At 38.3% G+C, this 20,378-nt stretch overlaps 1 protein-coding gene across 4 annotated transcripts in view; it reads left to right on the plus strand.

Moving 5' to 3' along the window:
• THSD7A (thrombospondin type 1 domain containing 7A) overlaps window positions 1–20,378 on the plus strand; it is a 309,711-nt gene that overhangs the window by 183,885 nt on the left and 105,448 nt on the right. For 3 of the 4 annotated variants that reach the window (XM_067470281.1, XM_060782181.2, XM_067470279.1), the window contains exons 5-9: window positions 973–1,221; window positions 4,611–4,792; window positions 9,383–9,451; window positions 10,978–11,133; window positions 16,533–16,736. In XM_067470281.1, coding sequence (XP_067326382.1) covers window positions 973–1,221; window positions 4,611–4,792; window positions 9,383–9,451; window positions 10,978–11,133; window positions 16,533–16,736 — 860 coding nt within the window. The remainder of the gene's footprint in view (window positions 1–972; window positions 1,222–4,610; window positions 4,793–9,382; window positions 9,452–10,977; window positions 11,134–16,532; window positions 16,737–20,378) is intronic. The other variant, XM_067470280.1, reaches the window with a different exon arrangement.

Consider the following 20,378-nt stretch of genomic DNA (forward strand, 5'->3'; position numbering starts at 1 on the left):
TGTGAGAGAATTGGCCATCTGCAAGGACATTGCCCAGGGGACACTTGGATTTCTTTGGGGTGCTTTAAGTCAGAAATGACTTGAAGACACACAGCAATAATACTGAGCACAACAGATAGCCAGTGCCAAAGAGGTAATGTGAAAATATGTCAAGTTAAAAAAAAACACAGTTTTATTGCTCACAACTTTCATATAATTTGGTATGAAATGGATAGGGATGTTGTTACAGAAAACAGAAACTGTCAACAGGGGAAACTGGCCTAGTTCATGTGTTGAGTGACCTTGGGGAGAAAGAATAGACTAATATGACTTGTGCTGTACTTAGTAACCTGGGGCTGCAGCCTGTAGTAGTCTTTGTTAAATGCTGCATTTGTCCCCAAATACTCAGGACATCTTAAGAAGTTTCCAACTAATATTTCCAGAAAGCCCACGGTCCAAATAGAAAAGCCCTGGAGCTGTTGTTTCTGACTGAACAATGTCAGGATATTGAGAAAAGAAGGAAAACAAGGATTGGACCCAATACAGATGTGTTAATGAAGAAGTTATTTAAACAATTTGATTTCTTCTTAAACTATCAGTATCAGTTGCATAAAAGTGTATATTAATTTATTTCTTTGTGTTGATCTATTAAGAAGATGCTTAACTCATATTCTATTGGAGCCAAAGTATATAATCTAAAAACATTCGCAAATTAGTGTCTTAATATAGGTGCACAAACAAATTATTTTCAGCTCACACTTAGCTCAGATTATATTAAAATGAAATGTTTGAGCATGTAAATGTTTGGGCCTTTTTGTGTGTAAACTGCACTGAGTCCCCTTGGGGAGAGAGGGCAGTCTATAAAGTTTTATTAAAATTATATTATATTGTGGGGATGTCTCTTCCATGAATCATCCCAAAATATAGTTAGTGCACTTAACATGGTAGTTTTACCAGATTCTTAAGTAAATGTATCTTAATACTCTTTTACAGTTTTTGTGAACAAGACAAGCTGCCAATTACCTTCCAGTCTTGTGTGATGCCTAAGGAATGCCAGATCTCAGAATGGTCTGAATGGAGCCCGTGTTCCAAAACGTGTTTTGATATGACATCTCCGAAAGGGGTTCGTACAAGAACACGGGCCATTAAACAGTTTCCTATTGGGAGTGACAGTGACTGTCCAGAACTCGAAGAAACAGAGCAGTGTGTATCTCAAGGAGATGGGGTAGCTCCATGTATCACGTAAGTATTAAAACTTCCCTAAATCCCGATCATTGCATAGGCCCATGACTGCCTTATAATGCTGCATAAATCCATTCTACATTGTGTGGTCAATGTTAGGTACATTAAAGGCTATATTTCACATAAATAGTCATGGATGGAGCCCTTTATTAACTTAATGTTAATACAGTTAATGTTATGGTGGAAGCCATAACATAAGATCCTTCTTCATAGCTCTTGGCTTCTCATATTATGTAATATGGCAGAAGTAATAGTGCTGCTTTAGCTCTCATGCCCATCAGAATATTGTATACAATTTATTTATTTATTTATTTATTTTATTCACTTTACTTCTATACCGCTGTTCTCAGCCCGGAGGCGACTCACGGCGGTTCACAAAACACAGGACATAGCAAAATTCAACACCAATATAAAGCAGTTAATAACCTAATCTACACGATTAATACACAGTTACTATAATAACCATTCACAAGGTCTCATCACTAAAACATGATCCAGTTTAAATTGTATTTGTCTGAAAGTAATTTCTAGTTTCCCACTGGGCATTGATATTGTTTAATATAGAGGAGATGTGTATTAATCAAGTTGTTCAGTGCAAAAGGTGGTAAATTCATTGGATGGGTCATTAGCTCATTTTGGTTTATCTGCACAGGAGACATTTAAAGGCACATGCTAGGTTGATGAGAAACTACTAGGTGTAGTGGTTTCAATGTTTGATCATGACTCTGGATTGTAGTGGCAGTAGTTGGAAGAGAAGAGCTCCCATTGCCATTTTCCTCCACTATGCATCTTGAATGATAGTAGATAAATTTCTTAAAACCAGGTGAATCACCAACACATAGCCACATCTTCTTCCAGTGCCTATTGTTTCTTTAAAGAAAAAGCATCATTTACTTTTCTTTGTCATACTTTGAAAGCTTTCTAAGTGCTATATTATTATTACTGTATTATAAATTTTATTACATGTTCTTATGATTTAAATTATATTTTGAGAATGAATATTATGTAGTTCTCATTATGAAGATACCTAAATTCATCACAATGTGTGCATCCTAATGTCTTCAGTAACTGGCCAGGAGGAGAGAAAAAATCAAAAAGTATAAATAAGTAATAAATTATTCCAGATTAGAGCCCAGGTAATGTGCCAGGAAGCAGTTTAGAATCAGATTATTTATTTTAACCCTCCAACTGAGATTAATATTAGCACATAGATAAAAGGACTTAAATCTTGCAATTCCAAAGTAGAAAAGACCCATCGATCAATGTTAACTTTGTTAAATCAACACTTATGTAAGTTCTGCTGATTCAATGGTTTTAATTGGTTTTGTTGAACCTCTACTGATGGAGCTACAACAAAATGGGTTTTTAAGATTTTTATCTTCAGTGTGTTTTCATAGATATTTTTGTATTTTATGATGCTTTCAGTTGTTATTTTGTCTGTTAAGTGTTATATTGTTGAATGTGTTTATCTTGATGTAATTGTCTGTATGATTTCTTTCTGCCAATTGAATGTTTGCCTTACATGTTGGAAACCGCCCTGAGTCCCTTGGGGAAATTAATAATAATAATAATAATAATAATAATAATAATAATAATAATAATTGGTCTACACTAGTTTGGACTAACAATATCAGCCCAGGAATCTATTATCTTCTTTTTCTCATTTTTACAGAACGTTAGTGAGCCAGTTCACGTCTATAACAGAAATAAGCTCCGATGAAATCAATATGGCTTACTTCTGGGTAAATGTGTAGAGGGACTGCAGCTTTAGAAACACTATTTTGATAATCTTTCATTGGTACTATTGCCATTGATTCTAGGCTACTGTCTTTTATCCAGACAGATAGAAAAACCCATTCTCCATCTTTTATGGCCTCTGGAAATGTTTCCCTTGATACATTCTTAAAGTACTTGTTGCATAGAGCCTCTGGGGCCTTTTTATAAAGCTGGCTGAGATTTTAAAGTTAGCATCACTGATCTTCTTTCTCTATGCACTGGCTGATTGGAAAGCTCCAAACATCTCATCATTTACCATAGTTCAGCTGGGAGATTGCAGTACTCCACCATCACCTTGTCAAATGAAAAATGTGAAAGGGAGGGAGGAAGATGGAGAGAGAGGAACATTATGGGGAAGAATGTGCATGGTTAGAAGGGATGTGAAAGTACAGAAACTGGAACAATGCACCGATGTAAAAAATCAAGGTTTTTTGATAGTCAAGAAAAGAGTCAGCCCAGTGCACTTCACTGCCTGAGGTAGAGCAAGAAGTTCCTGTTCCACCTCTATTAAAGCATATAGCATCCTAAGCCATTCTATTAATTTTAGCTCCAGAGACAGAGAATGTCACAAGTTTCCCTTCTTCTCTTCTTGGTAGAGAAGTACAATATTAATCCATTAAATAACACTCAGCCACTCATCAAACCAGAACTTGATTCCCTGAAGCATTTGCCTCACTATGCCCAATGGCAGGGTTGTCCCTGCAAAGATACATTAGATACCTTTATCGGTGCAGCTGTTAAATTTTCAGTCATATCTTACATTTTCTTTATATTTTCACTATGTTGAGCTGCAGTTGCGCAATGGGTTAAACCCTTGTGCCAGCTGAACTACTGACCTGAAGGTTAGTGGTTCGACTCCGTAAGACAAATTCCCGAGTTCCTGACTGTCAGCTCCATCCAGCTCATGTGGAGACATGAGAGAAGCCTCTCACAGGATGGTAACACATCCGGACATTCCCTGGGCAACATCTCTGCAAACAGCCAATTCTTTCACACAAGAAGTGACTTGCAGTTCCTTGAGTTGCTTCTGACATAATAAAAAAAAACTCTGTGTCATTTACTTTCAGATTACAGTGTCAGATTGGGTGCCCAGAAACAGAGATTAGCTAACTTGCATAATGCAAAAAACAAGTAGATGAAACCATGCAATTATTCATTTTATAATTACTAGCCCCTATTCTGTGCAATGCAAAAAGATAAATCATACATTTTCCCCACAATTAACTGCCTAATTTCATGCAAACAAATTTAGTGTTCTTGAAACACATGTTTACTTAAAACATTGTGTTTAATTTAGGTAACTATCAGATACATGAGCAAACATAGAAGTACTTCCTCTGCAGTGAAGTTCTTGTGAACCAATGTCTCTTAAATTGTGCTTCACTTCCCCCAGTGATTTCATTGGGACCTACATTTCTGCTAATGTTATCTGGATTGACAAAGTTTAGTAAAGTAATACATACTGTAGATCTTTGTGTTGTATCCTTGCTCTTAATTTGGGCAATTTTAAAAAATAAAATATTAAGTAGTGTTTATTTCTCATGTCTTGAGTTAGATTGATTTATTATGTGCTTAATAGTCAAATTTGTTGATTGTCTGTTTATTTGGTTCAGGTATGGCTGGAGAACTACAGAGTGGACAGAATGCCGCATTGACCCTTTACTTAGTCAACAGGATAAACGACGAGGGAATCAAACTGCTCTTTGTGGAGGTGGAATTCAGACCCGGGAAGTATATTGTGTTCAGGCTAATGAAAACCTCCTCTCCTACTTAAATACTCTCAAAGAAAAGGAAGGTATGTTTATTTATTTTTTTATTTACAGTATTTATATTCCGCCCTTCTCACCCCGCAGGGGACTCAGGGCGGATTACAATGTACACATATATGGCAAGCATTCAATGCCAATTTTGACATACAACGTATACAGACATACACAGAGGCTATTTAACTTTTTCTGGCTGCCAGGGGAGCTGTTGCTTTCATCGTCCATCTGAGACACTGATGAAGTACTTCCGCATTACCCGCATGCTTTTGCTGGAGTGCTTTGCTGGAGTCTTTTTTATGGCCTCATAAATTAGTTAATTTAGCCTCCCCACACAAGGTGGTACCTAATTTTCCTACTTGACAGATGCAACTGTCTTTCGGGTTGCAAAGGTCGACAACAGGCAACACAATTGGTTGGAAGCCCACTCCAACCCGGGCTGGCTTCGAAATCATGACCTTTTGGTCAGAGTGATCTTAATGCAGCTATGTTATGAATCACTGACACATAAAGTAGCGTGAAAGATAAACTTTCCATTCTAACTTCGACCATTCATTTCATATTTCACTTACAGGCCAAAAACAGGTGCACAGATTCTTTGGTTCAGTGTCTCAACAAACCTCAGGATCCCAGATAAGCATTATAGTGCTATAAATGTGTGGTGTGAAAGGATCCTTTAAAAATGAGCTACAAATCAGGAAGCATTCAGAAAGTTCTCAGTTCAACAGGCCACTCTCTTTCAGTTTCAACACTTATACTTGTGTATAGGTTGAGCTCATTTATAAATTTAGGGTAGATTTTGGAGCCATAATTCTGGATTTTGATTTAACCCATTGAATGTTATTCCATTAACGACCCTTCCAGACAGGCCCTATATGCCAGGGTCTGATCCCAGGCTCTCTATTTTAAATCGGATTATATGAATCTGCACTGCCAGATGATCTGAGATAAACAGAAAACCTGGGATCAGATCCTGTGCCGTAGGACTTTTCTGGAAGAGCACTAAGAGGGGAAACCACCAGTGACATTCAAGTGGCTTGGCTGCGCCCTTGCTGCTGCCATTTTCCCAGGCATTTGAAAGTTTCTAAAGTGGCATTACAACAGAGAGAATAGAGAAGGTTGGTGTTTTTTTTTATTTTCTGCAATGATGAACGTGGCTCTCACCTTTTGCTGCTTTACTCAGAGATGTTTCCATCATTGACAAGAGTTATGGTACAATACATCCATTGACCCATGGATGAATCTAGCTAGGTTTTGAGGATCAATTTTGACTAACATTTCTAAACTTATACATGAGATGATAATAATAATAATAATAATAATAATAATAATAATAATAATGTTATTTGTTTGCCACCCTATCTCACCAATGGGGACTCAGGGCGGCCAACAACATGTTATGGCAAATATTAAGTGCAATCAACTAATAAAAAAGACATGCCCTTAAAAACACATTAAACATCGACATCAAACAATAATGAGACATTATCACCAAGTTATATAGTACTTGGCAGAATTAATGTTGTATTAAAACTAGATATTGTAGATGGACTTTGAACAATTGAAAGCAGTGTTTTAATGTCAAGTATTGTTATCAATACCTTGTAATAAATATTTTTTTCACTAGGAAGTTATGTACGCATGGTTTACCTTCTAATAGTTATTTGCTTTGTGTATCAAGTGTGTGAAAATGCACTTCTGGCACTTTCATGCACCCAGGCAGGATAATACTTTCTGATTGTGATGCCAAAATCAAAGATTTTGAGACCCAAGCCTAGAATATTACACAAGTATGTGTTCTGTCCCTGAAATGTAGCTCTCTTCTTATCTCTCTGGCCTTAAGCGATTTCACCACAAATAAAGGGGGTTGGCATTGGCTTAATGAGTCAATGTTGATGACCCAGGCATCACTTGGGTTCAATGGTTTCATGAGTTATGCTACTGTCACTATGCAGTGGCCCAGAACAATCAAAGGTCTTGAATATATGAGAGCAGCCACATGAGCATTTTAAGCACTAAAAAAAACCATATCTGTTTCAAAAGTAATCTTTGATAGCTCAATCTTTCTTAAACCAAAACCCACTTTCCCTTACTGTGCAAGCAAAACCTCTCTCGCACATTGCTCATTCTCTTCTCCAACGTACTATTGACAAAGATCTCATTTTACAGTGTGTGATTTTCCTATCATTCTTTGTATGGCTTCTGCACCTTTAGGTTGCAAGCACATTTTATCAAATCTGAAAACAGTACCATGGGTTGATATCATATGTTCTTACAGACTCCAAAAGGGGGAAGGGGGCCCATTGATCCAAAGTGGGCTCCACCAGGGGACGGAATGAAACCCTAGACAGGTGGACTGGACAGGGAGGACAACAAGATATTGAAGGACCAAGCCACATGTGCTAAGCTAGCCTGCTGCCCTCAGGTGCAACAGGATAAGTTGTCTGATTGTCAAAGTTGAAATAATATGGAGAGCTGAATTCAAATACATCTTCAAGAATTTGAAGATCTATGCAAACTTGATTCTGCTGCTCCAGAGGGAAGTAACCAAATAAGCGTATTCAAATTTCTCAAAAGTAGGACGATCTCTCTGTCACTAGTAGCAGTTTGACTGCCTTGAAAAATATTTGCCCCATTTCCATGAGAGTTTTTATACAGAGGCTAGGTGACAAAATATCAGTTCCTCTGTTGGTGGTAGACTGGACTAGAAGAGCCTCCTAACTCTACAGTTATGTAATCCAGCTCTTTTTTTTTGGTTGTCCTTACACAGTGAAGTATCCTAGGCCAGCCATGTATGGGTCATCCTGTCCTGACACGAATCTCCTATTAGGTCAATTTCTTAAACTTGAAACAGAAAGATGCTCTCTTGTCTGTGTATGTATCTTTTGAAATGGGAATTTTGCCAAATCACAAAGCCTTGACACTGCAGTTATATTATTTCCAAGGCTAACTCAAGACACTTCGCTGCATGAGGCAAAAGACAAGACACCTCCTTGCCCTTTCATTTCTTGTACAAAACTGACTAGACAAGACTTTTACTTCAGTGCTGCCAATGGGATAGTATCCTCCAACACAGCTGAGAACCACAGGGTAGTTTAAGAAGCATTGGACAGAGCATGACCCACACATTTCTGTACTATTAAATAAAACAAACAGGCTAATTACCCAGGACTGTTATTGCTAGTCAGAGCTTGGAAAAATTGCTATTTTGACTATGATTTCTAGAAGTTCTTAGCCAGCACTGGCCACATTGTCAAGTGTATCATGGGAAATACATTCAAAAACGTAACTTCTCCAAGCTTTGTTGCTGCCTCCAACATCTGCTGCTTGAGCCCATTGTTCACTCTGCTCAGTGGTAGGGTTGATATTAATTTCAGTGCAGATTAGCCAAGAGAACTTCCCAATTTTACTTTTAAAAAGAGAATGTCTAATTCAAGTGATCTGATCTTGTCTTCTTCTTCTTTTTCTTTTTTTTAAAAATAAACAAAACCCAGATAGACTTTAATAATAAGTTCATCTAGCCCACATGTTAGAATGCCTTGAAGCAATATATGCCAGCTTTGAATTGTATACATTATCTTATTTAAAACAAAATAAAAAACATAATTATGTTCCAGGAAGAGAGTTGTCTTTGCATGTTTCACCTTAATAGAAATGATGCTCGTAGACCACAATAACCCTACTTAGTTCCTAAAAACAGACATTTGTAGAGTGAGGTGTTGTTCCAATTGATCAGCAGTCAAGTCTTTGAAATGTTCATGCCATTATTCTTATTCAAAGAAAGGCATCAATAAGCACAGAGAAAGGTTAATATATTTAGTTGGGAATCTAGATTTTAATGGTTCACATATCTTTTGCCACATCTTTTGGTGAGAGCCATCAAGGTGTGTTTGTTCAAATGTGGGAATAGGACTTTTGTGAGACCAGAGTTTGAATCCTTGATCAGCCATGGAAATCCACTGGGTGAGTTTGGTCAAGTCATGCTGTTTCAGCATAAGATGAAGGCAATGTCAAACCTTCTCTGAATAAATTTTGCCAAGACAATGGGAGCAGGTGTCATAAGTTGGATTTGACTTCAAGACACATAACAACAAAAGAAAGCTAGTGTGGTGAAGTAATTTGAGCATTGGACTATGAGTGGAAACCAGGGCTCGAATCCCCACTTCACCATGGAAATCCACTTGAGTGATCTCAAGCAAATTACATTCCTTCAGCCTCAGACAAACAGAAATGTAAAGCTCCCCTGAGCAGATCTTACAAAAAAAAAACCAAAAACCTGCTGGTCCACTCCTGTCCATCACTTTTGAAATAACAGGTATGTGGTAAGGCACACAATACACAAAAACAAAACATCTGTCTTATTTGGACAGGCTGAATAAAATCTGTTCTTTTTGAACGTGATAGGAAAAAAAACCCCACAGCTTGCTAGATATTGAATGCCTCACAAGGGATGATGGTTAAATTTTGGAGTAGTAATAATGAAATGGGAAAAGGCTTTGTATTCATGAGAAATCCCTTACCTGCTGTGTAGGCTAAACTCAAAACAGCTAATCCCATTTTAGGCTGTATGAGAACCCTCCATTCTCTTGTATTCACAGCAGTCTTTATCCATGTTATTTCAGAAAGTCAGTCACAGAGCACATCGAAGGCTAGTGCTGCTCCACTCCTGTCCATCACTTTTGAAATAACAGGTATGTAATTAAGGCCACCCACCTCACATGTCTAAAGACGTCCTCTGCATTTTGGAAGAACTATGCTGGCTGCATAGGACTGTGAAACAGTCCTGCTTCTTCTTAACCTGTGGGCTTTCATTTTTAAAAGTTAAAAGATGTTTAAAAGCCTAATAAAAAGCATAATATGTACATTTCAGCAGTATGAACCAATCTAGACGCATTTAGGGATTCACTTTTCATTTCCTCAGAGAGCATGTAGTGATGGACTCCAACATTCCAGCAACTTGTAAACATTATTTCCTGCATCATACAAAAAGGTTGCAGCTCAAGCTTTTTGCAATTGAAACAACCCCCAACAAGTCTGGCCAATAATGATGAGTGTTGTATTCTAACAACTTCTGGAGAATCTTACAGTCTTAAGGTCACCAGTTTGCACTTTCTGTAGTATAGAGTTCAAGGAAACGATCTACAAAAGCACTCCCTGCTCCCAGACATTTCATACAGATACCTTGGGAAGGGAATCTCATTCACTTCCTCTTGTAGCTATTATCTCTTGATTATTCATTTTTTGCACTGCACATGCACACAGAAAAGCTTATCCTGTTTTTCTGAAGGTTTTGCCATTTCATAGAAAGGCACACATTCCAACTGCCTTTATTTGGCAGGGACAATTCCAAATAATCCATGGTTGTCCCACTTTTTGAACTGCTTTGAAAATAGTACAGCTTCTCTCTTCTCCTCCTACTTTCTCCCTTTGTCCTAATATTATTTCAAGTACTCCTGATTCAGCTGAAAGTGTGAATGTCATTTGTCGCCAGTTAGCTCATCAGGGAGAGAGGAAAGGAGGAGGCAGGCTCTTGCAGTGTCCAGTAGTTTCACACAAAAGCCAATGATAACAGCCTTTCCTAGCTTTTCTAATCTTCCTCATTTTTTTTTTAAATCACAATTTCCACCAGTCTTCATCATGTTGAACAGCATGGAAAAGAGTATCAGTCAGCATGCAACACAATAAGACTTATTTGAGCATTTTCTTTATCAACACTTACATCAAAATGTCCTTCCAAGACAGTTGTTTTGCTCATGTTGTATCAGATTTAAGAAAAAGACAGAGTGAGGCAGTTGATTCAGTCAACAAATTTTGGGATTTGGCAGCAAGGTGTTGGAGTAGAAAGTTATGTATCTCTTTGACTTTCCCTGCACTTCCCTTTACCTAGCCTGCTTTCCCTCAAATTCTTGTCCCTCTTGACAGCGTTGAAGAAAAATTCAACTTTCAGTTTAGTCAATTTTTGTATATGGAATAGCAGGAGGTACTATCTTGTTCATTACCCATCCAGCAAAATGACTTTGGCCAGTATGGCATGAAAAAACTTTTTCTTTGGATCCTTTTGGGGATCAGTGAGTTATCTTTGGGTTACTGTCCAGGAACACAGAACAGTCCAGTGACCATGGGAATCTTACTGTTGAGCAGCAGTGTTGGTTTCATCAAAGCTTGACTGAAACATAAACAACAGATATATCACTGTGTCTTCTTTCCCTTCTCACAGCATCCAAACCTGTGGATTGGAAATTATGCACAGGTCCTACTCCAAGTACAACCCAGTTGTGTCATATCCCATGTCCCATAGAATGTGAGGTATCAGCCTGGTCAGCTTGGGGACCATGCACCTTTGAAAACTGTGATGACCAACAAGCCAAAAAAGGTATGTATATTTCCAATCTAAATGAAATTATCTGCTGTTTTTGAGTACTGAGAAAAGGAAGTCTAATGTTGGATTCTAGGTTGATTTTGACATAAGCCTTTTTCACAGGTAGAATTCTAAAGAACTGTATGTGCTTCCCCACCCCTTAGTCATTATTATTTTTATCCCACCTTTCTCCGGATATCACAACTTAAGGTGACTTGGCAGTTGCAAATCATTACTGGCAAATACAGGTCTTTTAAGGAAGGTCTATGTTGCTCTCTAAACACATTGGGTTTTCTGATGACCTTTGGTAAATACTGTGCATTCAGGATTCCTTATTATTTCTGAATCTTATCTTTATAGAATATAGCTGTCTTCATTATACTGAAGAGTACACTTTGTTGTTCTTACTGTAAGGCCTCCATGTTGCAAAGAATTGTGTGTGTATATATAGATTGATGGATGGATGGATAGATGGCATTGGTTCTTCTTCCTAGTGGCAGAATACACAAATTTTGAATTAGAAAGAAAAAAAAAAGTTAATTCTCAGCTTTGTAATGCGTAACTCTCTCTTTCCCCATTCTCCTTCTCTCTGTATATATGTGAGAGACAGACACAGGTGTGTATATGTAAAATCATTTGAAGTTTATAATGCAACATGTTGGACCATCACCTTAGGGTGTATCTAGACTGTAGAATTAATGCTATTTGACACTGCTATAACTGCCATATCCCAATGCTATAGAATCATTGTAGTTTTACAAGGTCTTTAACCTTCCCTGTTCAAGAATGCTAGTCCCTCATCTAGTTTGCAGCTCCCAGGATTCCATAGCATTAAGCCATTGCAGTTAGTGATGTCAAACTGCATTAACAAATTTAGTAATGTTGCGTGCAATTGTGAGAAAAAAAAATGTTAAGAAGCTGCTGGGGTGTTTTGAAAAGCACTAGGAACAAACTAGAAATCAGGGTGGATAAATCAATATTTTCACAGGGAAATTTATTTTGCAGAGAAAGTCACCTTCACTCATTCTATGGCATTTTGATTCCATTCATCGAGAATGATTTGTGCACATAAAACATTTAGTGAAATATTTTGTCCTAGAAGCATTCCTGTGTGCAAGTAAAACTGTTCCTTACACTGAATTACCACTGATCATAATAATTTGCCATAGAAATTTACTGTAGTATGTGGGCTTATGCTATGGAGAAACTGAAGTCAGAGTTACAAACTAGACATGCAGAGCAATTGTGTGTAATAAACATGTGGTTTCCATCACATATATAAAGGAGGGCTGTGGGGCAGTACTTCTCACACTAAAACGAGTTAATTGGAGGAGGGATTCTAAACTCCTTAGTGTTTAAATCCCTGCACCATCATCCAGGCTCAGATACCAGTAATAGCCAAGATGGGACTGCAGTCCATATACACTGTAGAGTTAATACAGTTTCACATCACTTTAACTGCCATGACTCAGTGCTATGGAATCATGGAAACTGCAGTTTTACCAGATCTTTAGCATTCTCTGCCAAAGAGTGCTGGTGCCTCACAAAACTACAACCCATTCAATGTCTAGGGGTTTTCAGGAGATATCAATTTTCACTTCTGTTTTGGGGAAGAACATATGTGATTTGTCTCCAAGTTGGTCACTTGTCCCTGCAATACCTGAAGAAACCTTTCAAACATAGTAATATGGATGAAAGCCCATCAAAAGATTCAAATATTGCAGTGGAATTGGAGGGGGTGGTGGAAGAGTGTTGTGCCAGGTTCATGGGTGGACATTTGGGTCAGATGTTCATCTAGATCAGTGTTTCTCAACCTTCCTAATGCCATAACCCCTTAATATAGTTCCTCATGTTGTGGTGATCCCCAACCATAAAATTATTTTTGTTGCTATTTCATAACTGTAATTTTGCTACTGTTATGAATCGTAATATAAATATCTGATATGCAGGATGTATTTTCATTCACTGGACCAAATTTGGCACAAATCCCAGATAGGCCCAAATTTGAATACTGGTGGGGTGGGGTTAATTTTGTCATTTAGGAGTTGTATTTGCTGATATTTATAGTTCACCTACAATCAAAGAGCATTCTGAACCCTACCAACAATAGAATTTGGCCAAACTTTCCACACAGAACCCCCATGACCAACAGAAAATACTGTGTTTTCTTATGGTCTTTGGCGACCCTTCTGACATCCCCCTCGCGACCTCTCCAGCGGTCCCAACCCACAGGTTAAGAAACACTGTCCTAGTCACATACGAAGAGCTGGCAAGGTCAGTACCATCCCACCCCCTGCACTCTGGACATATCTAGATCTTTGAATTTTTGATGTACAGTAGAGTCTTGCTTATCCAACATAAATGGGCCAGCTGAACATTGGATAAGCAAAAATGTTGGATAATAAGGAGAGATTGAGGAAAAGCCTATTAAACATTATGATTTTACAAATTAAGCACCAAAACATAATGTTTTACAACAAATTGACAGAAAAAGCAGTTCAGTACATGGTAACGTTATGTAATAATTACTGTATTTATGAATTTAACATCAAAACATTGCAATGTATTGAAACAGCTGTGGATCTGGGCGGGAGGCAGACTGTGTTGGATAAGCAAAGGTTGAATAAGCGAGACTCTACTGTATAAGGCAGGCTAAATGGGCGCACCATGTTAGATAATATATAATGTTGGATGAGTGAAGGTTGGATAAGTGAGAGACTCTACTGTATTTTCATCCATATTGTTATGATTGAAGCGCTTCTTTGTTGTTTTCTGTTATGATTAGCTTTATCTCTGTTTTGTTTTAATTTCTCCCATGACCTAACTTAAGATCTATATTGAGGAAAAGCCAGGCTATACATTAAATTAAAAATATAAAAGAGGGGAAGTAGTTTAAATCTATGGAATAGAGATAAGCTGGTGGGGGATGATTAACATTTAATACTCCTCTTTTGATTGGATTCCCCATGTTTTTAATGGGTAAAATGTGAGTATTATTATGGCACTAGACCCAACCAGTAGTCTATTGCTGATGGCTTGTGGCCCCCAGCTTGGTCTACTTGTCACTTTCTGATTCTTCCTACAGCATGTTCCCAGGTGAAAAATATGACAGGGATCCTGGGTCTTTAATGCTTGTGCAGAAGAGGAGATTTCAGGATGTGGAGCATGTGCGAAAAGAAATAGAGTAAGACCCCCCTCCCCCCTCCCCAGTATCCACAGGAGATACGTTTCCAGTTGGCTTGATGTTTCTACTCAATCAAGGAATCCATACATTCCAAACTTTAAGCTGATGTAATAATTGGGCCTGATATTCTCTTCCTTTTATTCTTTTTATATAAAATATAAAATTGTGCTTTTACAACAATGTTCTGTGGATTGTTGTGTCATCAGGAATGTTCTCAAGTATCCCTCCTCTCTGAAGACTTGGAAGCAAAATTTAGGAAACAGAGATGCCCTGTTGGAACTCTTTTTAAAATGGTAGCAGCTGATGTTAATTCACTATTGTAATGCCAATATGTTAATGAAGCAACCGTTTTTAAAAACTAAATCCCTTCCTTGTCCTTAGATTGTTGTGTTCTCCTTATAGACAAAAAATAGCTTATTGAATTTCAGCAAATATCAGCTAGATCCATGACTTCCACCAAGAGAAAAAATCAGTTGGTCTCATTTCTATTCTGTTTTATGTATTGGTTTTGTATGTTAATATATTTTTGAAAGGCAATAGGCATAAAAGTAGCCTACCAATACAATACAGGCATCTTCAATATTTGCTGGTTGAACTTGCAAATCTGATTATTTACAGATTTGATTAATACTGTCTTGCTATGAATCTATAAGTCCTTCAGTGTGACTCATTGGTCAACTTATGTCAGTGATTGATCATTATAAGACCATGCTGGAGGACCCAGAATTTCTTAGAGAAATTCTCTAGGAATCTCTCTATGGTCACCTTCTACTGCCCAAGTAAATGTGGAGAACTGACTGTATAATGAACCAAACTATCATTGATGCTGAGATCCCTACTCTAAGCTAACTTTCTCCTTGCACTTCCTAGTTATATCTAGACTGCAGTTTCTTCATTTTACAATACATCACACTTCACTGCAATCTCCTTGGATGAGTTCAGACTGACCAGTTACTGAACTCCTCACTTGGTCCTCAGTGAGATCTTGTCCTGCTGCAGCACCAAGAAGAAATATGAATTAAATGAAGCAATGAGACATATTTGGTCAAAAGATTGTGTATTTAAGAGTTTATAAGGGCATTGCAATATTAACAATTGACAGAATACCCACTGGTGCCAAATATGTGTCATTGCTCCTTAAAAGGCTTTCAGTCTGGAAACTGAATGGGATTTAGCTTTCACAGCAATATTTTTATGACATGTCTCGTTGGACATTTCAAGTTCTGTCTTCAAATCATGAGAAGAGACCTGTTTTCTCCAGGTAGATTTATTCCATCTGGTTAGATTTTAGGGCTGAACAAATATGTCAGTTTTGATTTCTTCTACTTTCCAATTGTTCTTTAAAAATCTAAAGTTCTTCTTCCCAATTTCCCATTTATGAAGAGATGTGAGAGTTTTTGGTAGGTTCTTCTCAAAAATGATTAGGTCAAAATCTCCAACCATCTGCATTTTTCAATTTAGTCCATGTGTCATCATTATTCTCTAAATGGAGATCATTGTGTTCAGAATTCTATCCCCAAAAACTGTTAGGTTATAAACTTTGGACAGTGGGTTCCTCACATTTATTAGACAAATTAAGATAGTAAATGTAAAAACTGAAGGTGAATATATAGAATGTTGGTAATGACTGCAGATTGGCTCTATACTTGAAAATATGTCAAAAAGATGAAGTAAATGTCAATTGGAGGGAGATGATATTAAATTAATATAAGAGAAAAATGTGAGAACAAGTCAAGATTTGGATGGGTTAAACCAAGTGGTATGTTGAACTTCTGTTCAATAAATTCCTTTTTGTGTTATCTCTTTGTTCTTCTAAGAATGCTACAATAGTACTGGCTGTAGATGAGTTCAGACACATGGTCTCTGTGGTGAAGGATGTGGTTCAAAGATAAATGGTTTCAGTGGTGGGCTTGTACAAAAAGTCTCCCATAGGATCCAAGAGGGCAGCTAGGAAGCTTTTGCATTTGGTGTCATAGTAGTGAGATAGGTAGAGGCTCTTACAATAATAGAACAGGTGGATAACTTTCACAGTAGCAACCCTAATCCAGCAGCACAAACTTGGTTCAAATCGCAAGGTTTTAGGTCAGTTGGATGGAGGGATAGCCTTTTATCTGCTTCTGGGTAGAGACATAATGAAGCTGTCCTTGTGTCTTCTTTTCTCCTTCTGAGGATAGGACGGTGTCAAAAATAAATAAATAAATCACCATGATACTTTTTTCTCTTACCTAAGGTTTTAAACTGAGAAAACGTCGCATCACCAATGAACCTACTGGAGGCACCGGCAACTGCCCCCATTTACTTGAAGCAATTCCATGTGAAGAACCTTCTTGCTATGACTGGAGGATAGTAAAATTGGAAGATTGCATTCCAGACAATGAAAAGGAGTGTGGGCCAGGGACTCAGATTCCTCAGGTGGTCTGTATCAACAGTGATGGTAAGTTGATTTGTTATTTTACTTTCCCCTCTCTTAAATATATAATTGTTGTTAAATGTGTTGGTGTAAATACAATTGCAAGATCTTTTTAATAGCCATTTCTTAGTGTTGACTATGACATTTGGTGATTGATTCAGTGATTCCACTCTATTTAGGACTATGCTTTTTCTGATTTATACACATTTAGGACTCTTCTACACAGCCATATAACCCAGAATATCAAGGCAGATGATCCACTATATCTGCTTTGAACTGGGTTACCTGAGTCCACACTGCCATAAAATCCAGCTCAATGTGGATTTTATACAACTTTATGGAATGGGTCTCAGTTAAACATATGTAAGATCTTTAAATGCATGGATATATCACCAAAGCCAAGATCATCCAAGGTATAGCATTTGAAATACGTTGCTAAAGGAGAGTTCTGTGGATACCATGAACTGCCAAAAAGACCAATAAGGTCAAAATCTATACATTCATACTCAGATTTCTCTTGTCAGATTGTATGGGTATGTGTTTGTTTTATTTTTATTCAAATTGTCCTCTTTTCTCCATCCAAAGTAGACAAAGGCAATTAATGTTGAACAGAAAATGAAGAAAAGTATTGGCATTTTCTTTGAGAGCCAGTGTTGTAGTGGTTTGAGTATTGTTGTAGTTGGCCGTGGAAATCCACTGGGTGACCTTGGGCAAGTTTCCAAGAGGTCATATCAGAGGTATATATATATTTGGACTACAGTTCAAGTAGCAAAGGAAAGGGGACAATTCTGGCAGTTGTAACCAAAAAAGTAACTCTTCTGGACTCTGGTTAACTGCAGATTAATTGAGATGTATTAGTTTTTTGTTAGTATGAATGGGTAGGCAAGGGGCTAATAAGAACACAAGAAATATGTGAAGACAAGCACTCTGACCAAATGGGAAGCCCTACATTCTACTCCATGTTATCTTCATAACAGCAGTTGCTACAAGTTCATTATAGCATACAATATAATCCTGAAATTGGTTGTAAGTCTGTAAGGCTGGGTTGACAAACCATGTTGTATAACTGTAGTATTTGTAAGGACAATACAGTTGGGTCCCAATTTACATTGGGGTTACTTACAAGCTTGGATTTGTGATATAAATTGAGACTGATGTAAATGTGGTGAGCCATTGGGGAATCATTGGGGAACAGGGAGATATATTCTGACAGAGTTGAAGGAAATTACAAAGTTAGTAACTTACCAGCAGTTTTAAAGAGCTTGAAAGCCTAAAACATAAGGGTTTACATTTTCTAGGCTACAGAAATCTGCAGATGCTCTCCAGAGGTACTGTTGATCTTGGCGGACTTAGTTCAGCTGAACTGACTGGCCATTAAATGATTGTTCATTTTCAGAGAAGTACAAAGACAGAGAGCATGTGGTATGAACTGTGTTTTTCTCCTATGCCTTTTCCAGCAAAGAAAGCACACCAGAGAGGCAGTACATTTCCTGTAAAATGATCAAATTGTCTAAAAAAAAGGGGGGGGGGTAGAATCCTTCTATAAAATACTCCCTGATTTCTCTTTTCCCACTCAGTTAATGATAAGGTGGCTTCAAGGTGCTGCAGTACAAGGTTCTTCATTATTTTTGTTACAGTGTGTTTAGCAGAGTTATCCTTTAGTGTTCTTAATATACCCTCACTTGCTCTCTCCTTATCCCGATTCCCCTTTTCTAAACAGAGGAATTCCATCCTTCTAGTCCTAACAAATTTCTTAAGATTCGAGGTCCTTCTTCCATTTTCCACATTGTCTTCTAAGCAGAGAGTGGAAACTCTCTCCTTCACCAACACCAAGTTGGTGAAGTTGCTTTCTCCTTGGACCTCATCACAAGGATGACTCCCCCGGTCTCATCCTTGCCAGCCTTCATGGTGAATCGCCAGGACAGTGGGGAAAAACATCCTAATTCCCACCTCACCTACAGTGATGCTTCCCCATCCCACATGGGGAAGCATCGCTACTTGGCTTCCCTCTGCACTGGCCCAGCTGTTTTGAAAGGAACATAGGAAGCCTCCCATGTTCCAAGAGAAGCATCCTGTCACACTGTCAGGACGCTTCCTCCATGGAGTCCCACCAGAAGTTGCTGTATGTCATGTTATGGGCAGTGTGGGTTTCTGAGAAGGGAGCCTCCTGGATGCTAAAATCACCTTGTGTGATGAGGTGGAAGTTGTCTCTTCTCTCTCACCTTAGCAGGTAAAAGAAATCCAGCCCAATCAGCATTTCTAATGCCAAAGGTCCAGCTAATCTCAGCCTCCTCATTCTCTCACCCTTATGAACTGTGGTGACATTTTATTTCTGGAAAAACATATCTTTCATATGTTGTAAATGGGTAAATTGTCTTCCCGACTTACCAGGCAGGAAAGTTCCGGTGGCGAGTGCTCCCAGCAGCTGCCATTTCCCAGGGTTCCCTCTTTTCAGGGAGTTCTGTGTTCCATGCACAACCTGCTCACTGTTTCCTGGACCAACCAATCAGCAGCAGGCATTCTGCTTCGCTGGTGAGAAGAAAGACTTATTCCCTCTGGTTTGCCTGCCAATTATATAAGTTGGCATGTAGGCTCCTCCAGCTCAGTTGCCTTCGAGCTCTCCCCACCCTCCCACCCTTGCCTATTTTGTGTTGCATTTTGTTTTGTATCTCCATCACAACTTGGTGGCAGTTGGCATTGGCCCTGGTTCTGGTTCGGGATTGTTCTCCCTCTCATCAAGGGGTCATTCCAGTGTCCTGTTAGGGATGTGGCAGTGCAGGTAACCCAGAGCGGTTACCTGCACAGGAAACTACACTGCACCTCTCTCCCCCTGTTGGCCTGGGGCCAGTTATGACCAGGCAGAACCTTTCAGTCCATCCAGATTTTCCACCTTGCAGTTCATCCAATCAACAGTTGGGCTGTACAGTTTGTTGATACAGGACCTATGTATGGCTGCCAATCCTGTTTCAGTTGTAACTAATAAACAAGTTGTGGCCTTTGTTATCCCAATTTCATTTTGAGACTGGTTTGTGTCGGGTCTGGGGGGTGATTACCCTGCACACGTAAATAGAAATTGAAATTACCAAAAATAATTATTCTTATAATGTCAGTATGCAAGGACAACCTGAGTCACAAAAGCAAAAATGTTGACACTGCTGTGTACTCCAAACAGCCTGCAATTTTTTAAAATGGCAGTGCAAGTCATACAGCAAAGCTAAGAGTCCTTGAAGTGCCTCAGACAGATTGAAGCATGCAGTCACCTGGTACGCATTTAGCCGTAACACCAAATGTGGCTTTGTAATTAAATTGGGCAGAGGGAATTGGAGTTTATTACTTGTGCACATGGAGCTGTATCTAGTCTTGCATTGTAGCTCCAGATTTTGCTTTATAATTGAGTTGAAGCTCAACAAGGGAAACAAAGAATTAGAACATAAGCTTTATTTTCACGTAGCTAGCAAAGCGAATCAGATGTCCTTTCCCTAACAGCCCTTACTCCCCAAGGTGAGCTTTGCTATTCAAGACAATGTAAGAATTCAGAGCACATCCTCTCCTTCTCTTATAGAAGGGGAATTTAATCAGATAGATATAACTTTCTTAGTTTCTTTTATGAAAATATTGGTAATTTAAAAAAATAAAGTTTTCTGGATATGCATTCTACTTTAGAAG

Source organism: Anolis sagrei, chromosome 6 (genome assembly GCF_037176765.1).
Source record: "Anolis sagrei isolate rAnoSag1 chromosome 6, rAnoSag1.mat, whole genome shotgun sequence".
Classification (NCBI taxonomy): domain Eukaryota; kingdom Metazoa; phylum Chordata; class Lepidosauria; order Squamata; family Dactyloidae; genus Anolis; species Anolis sagrei.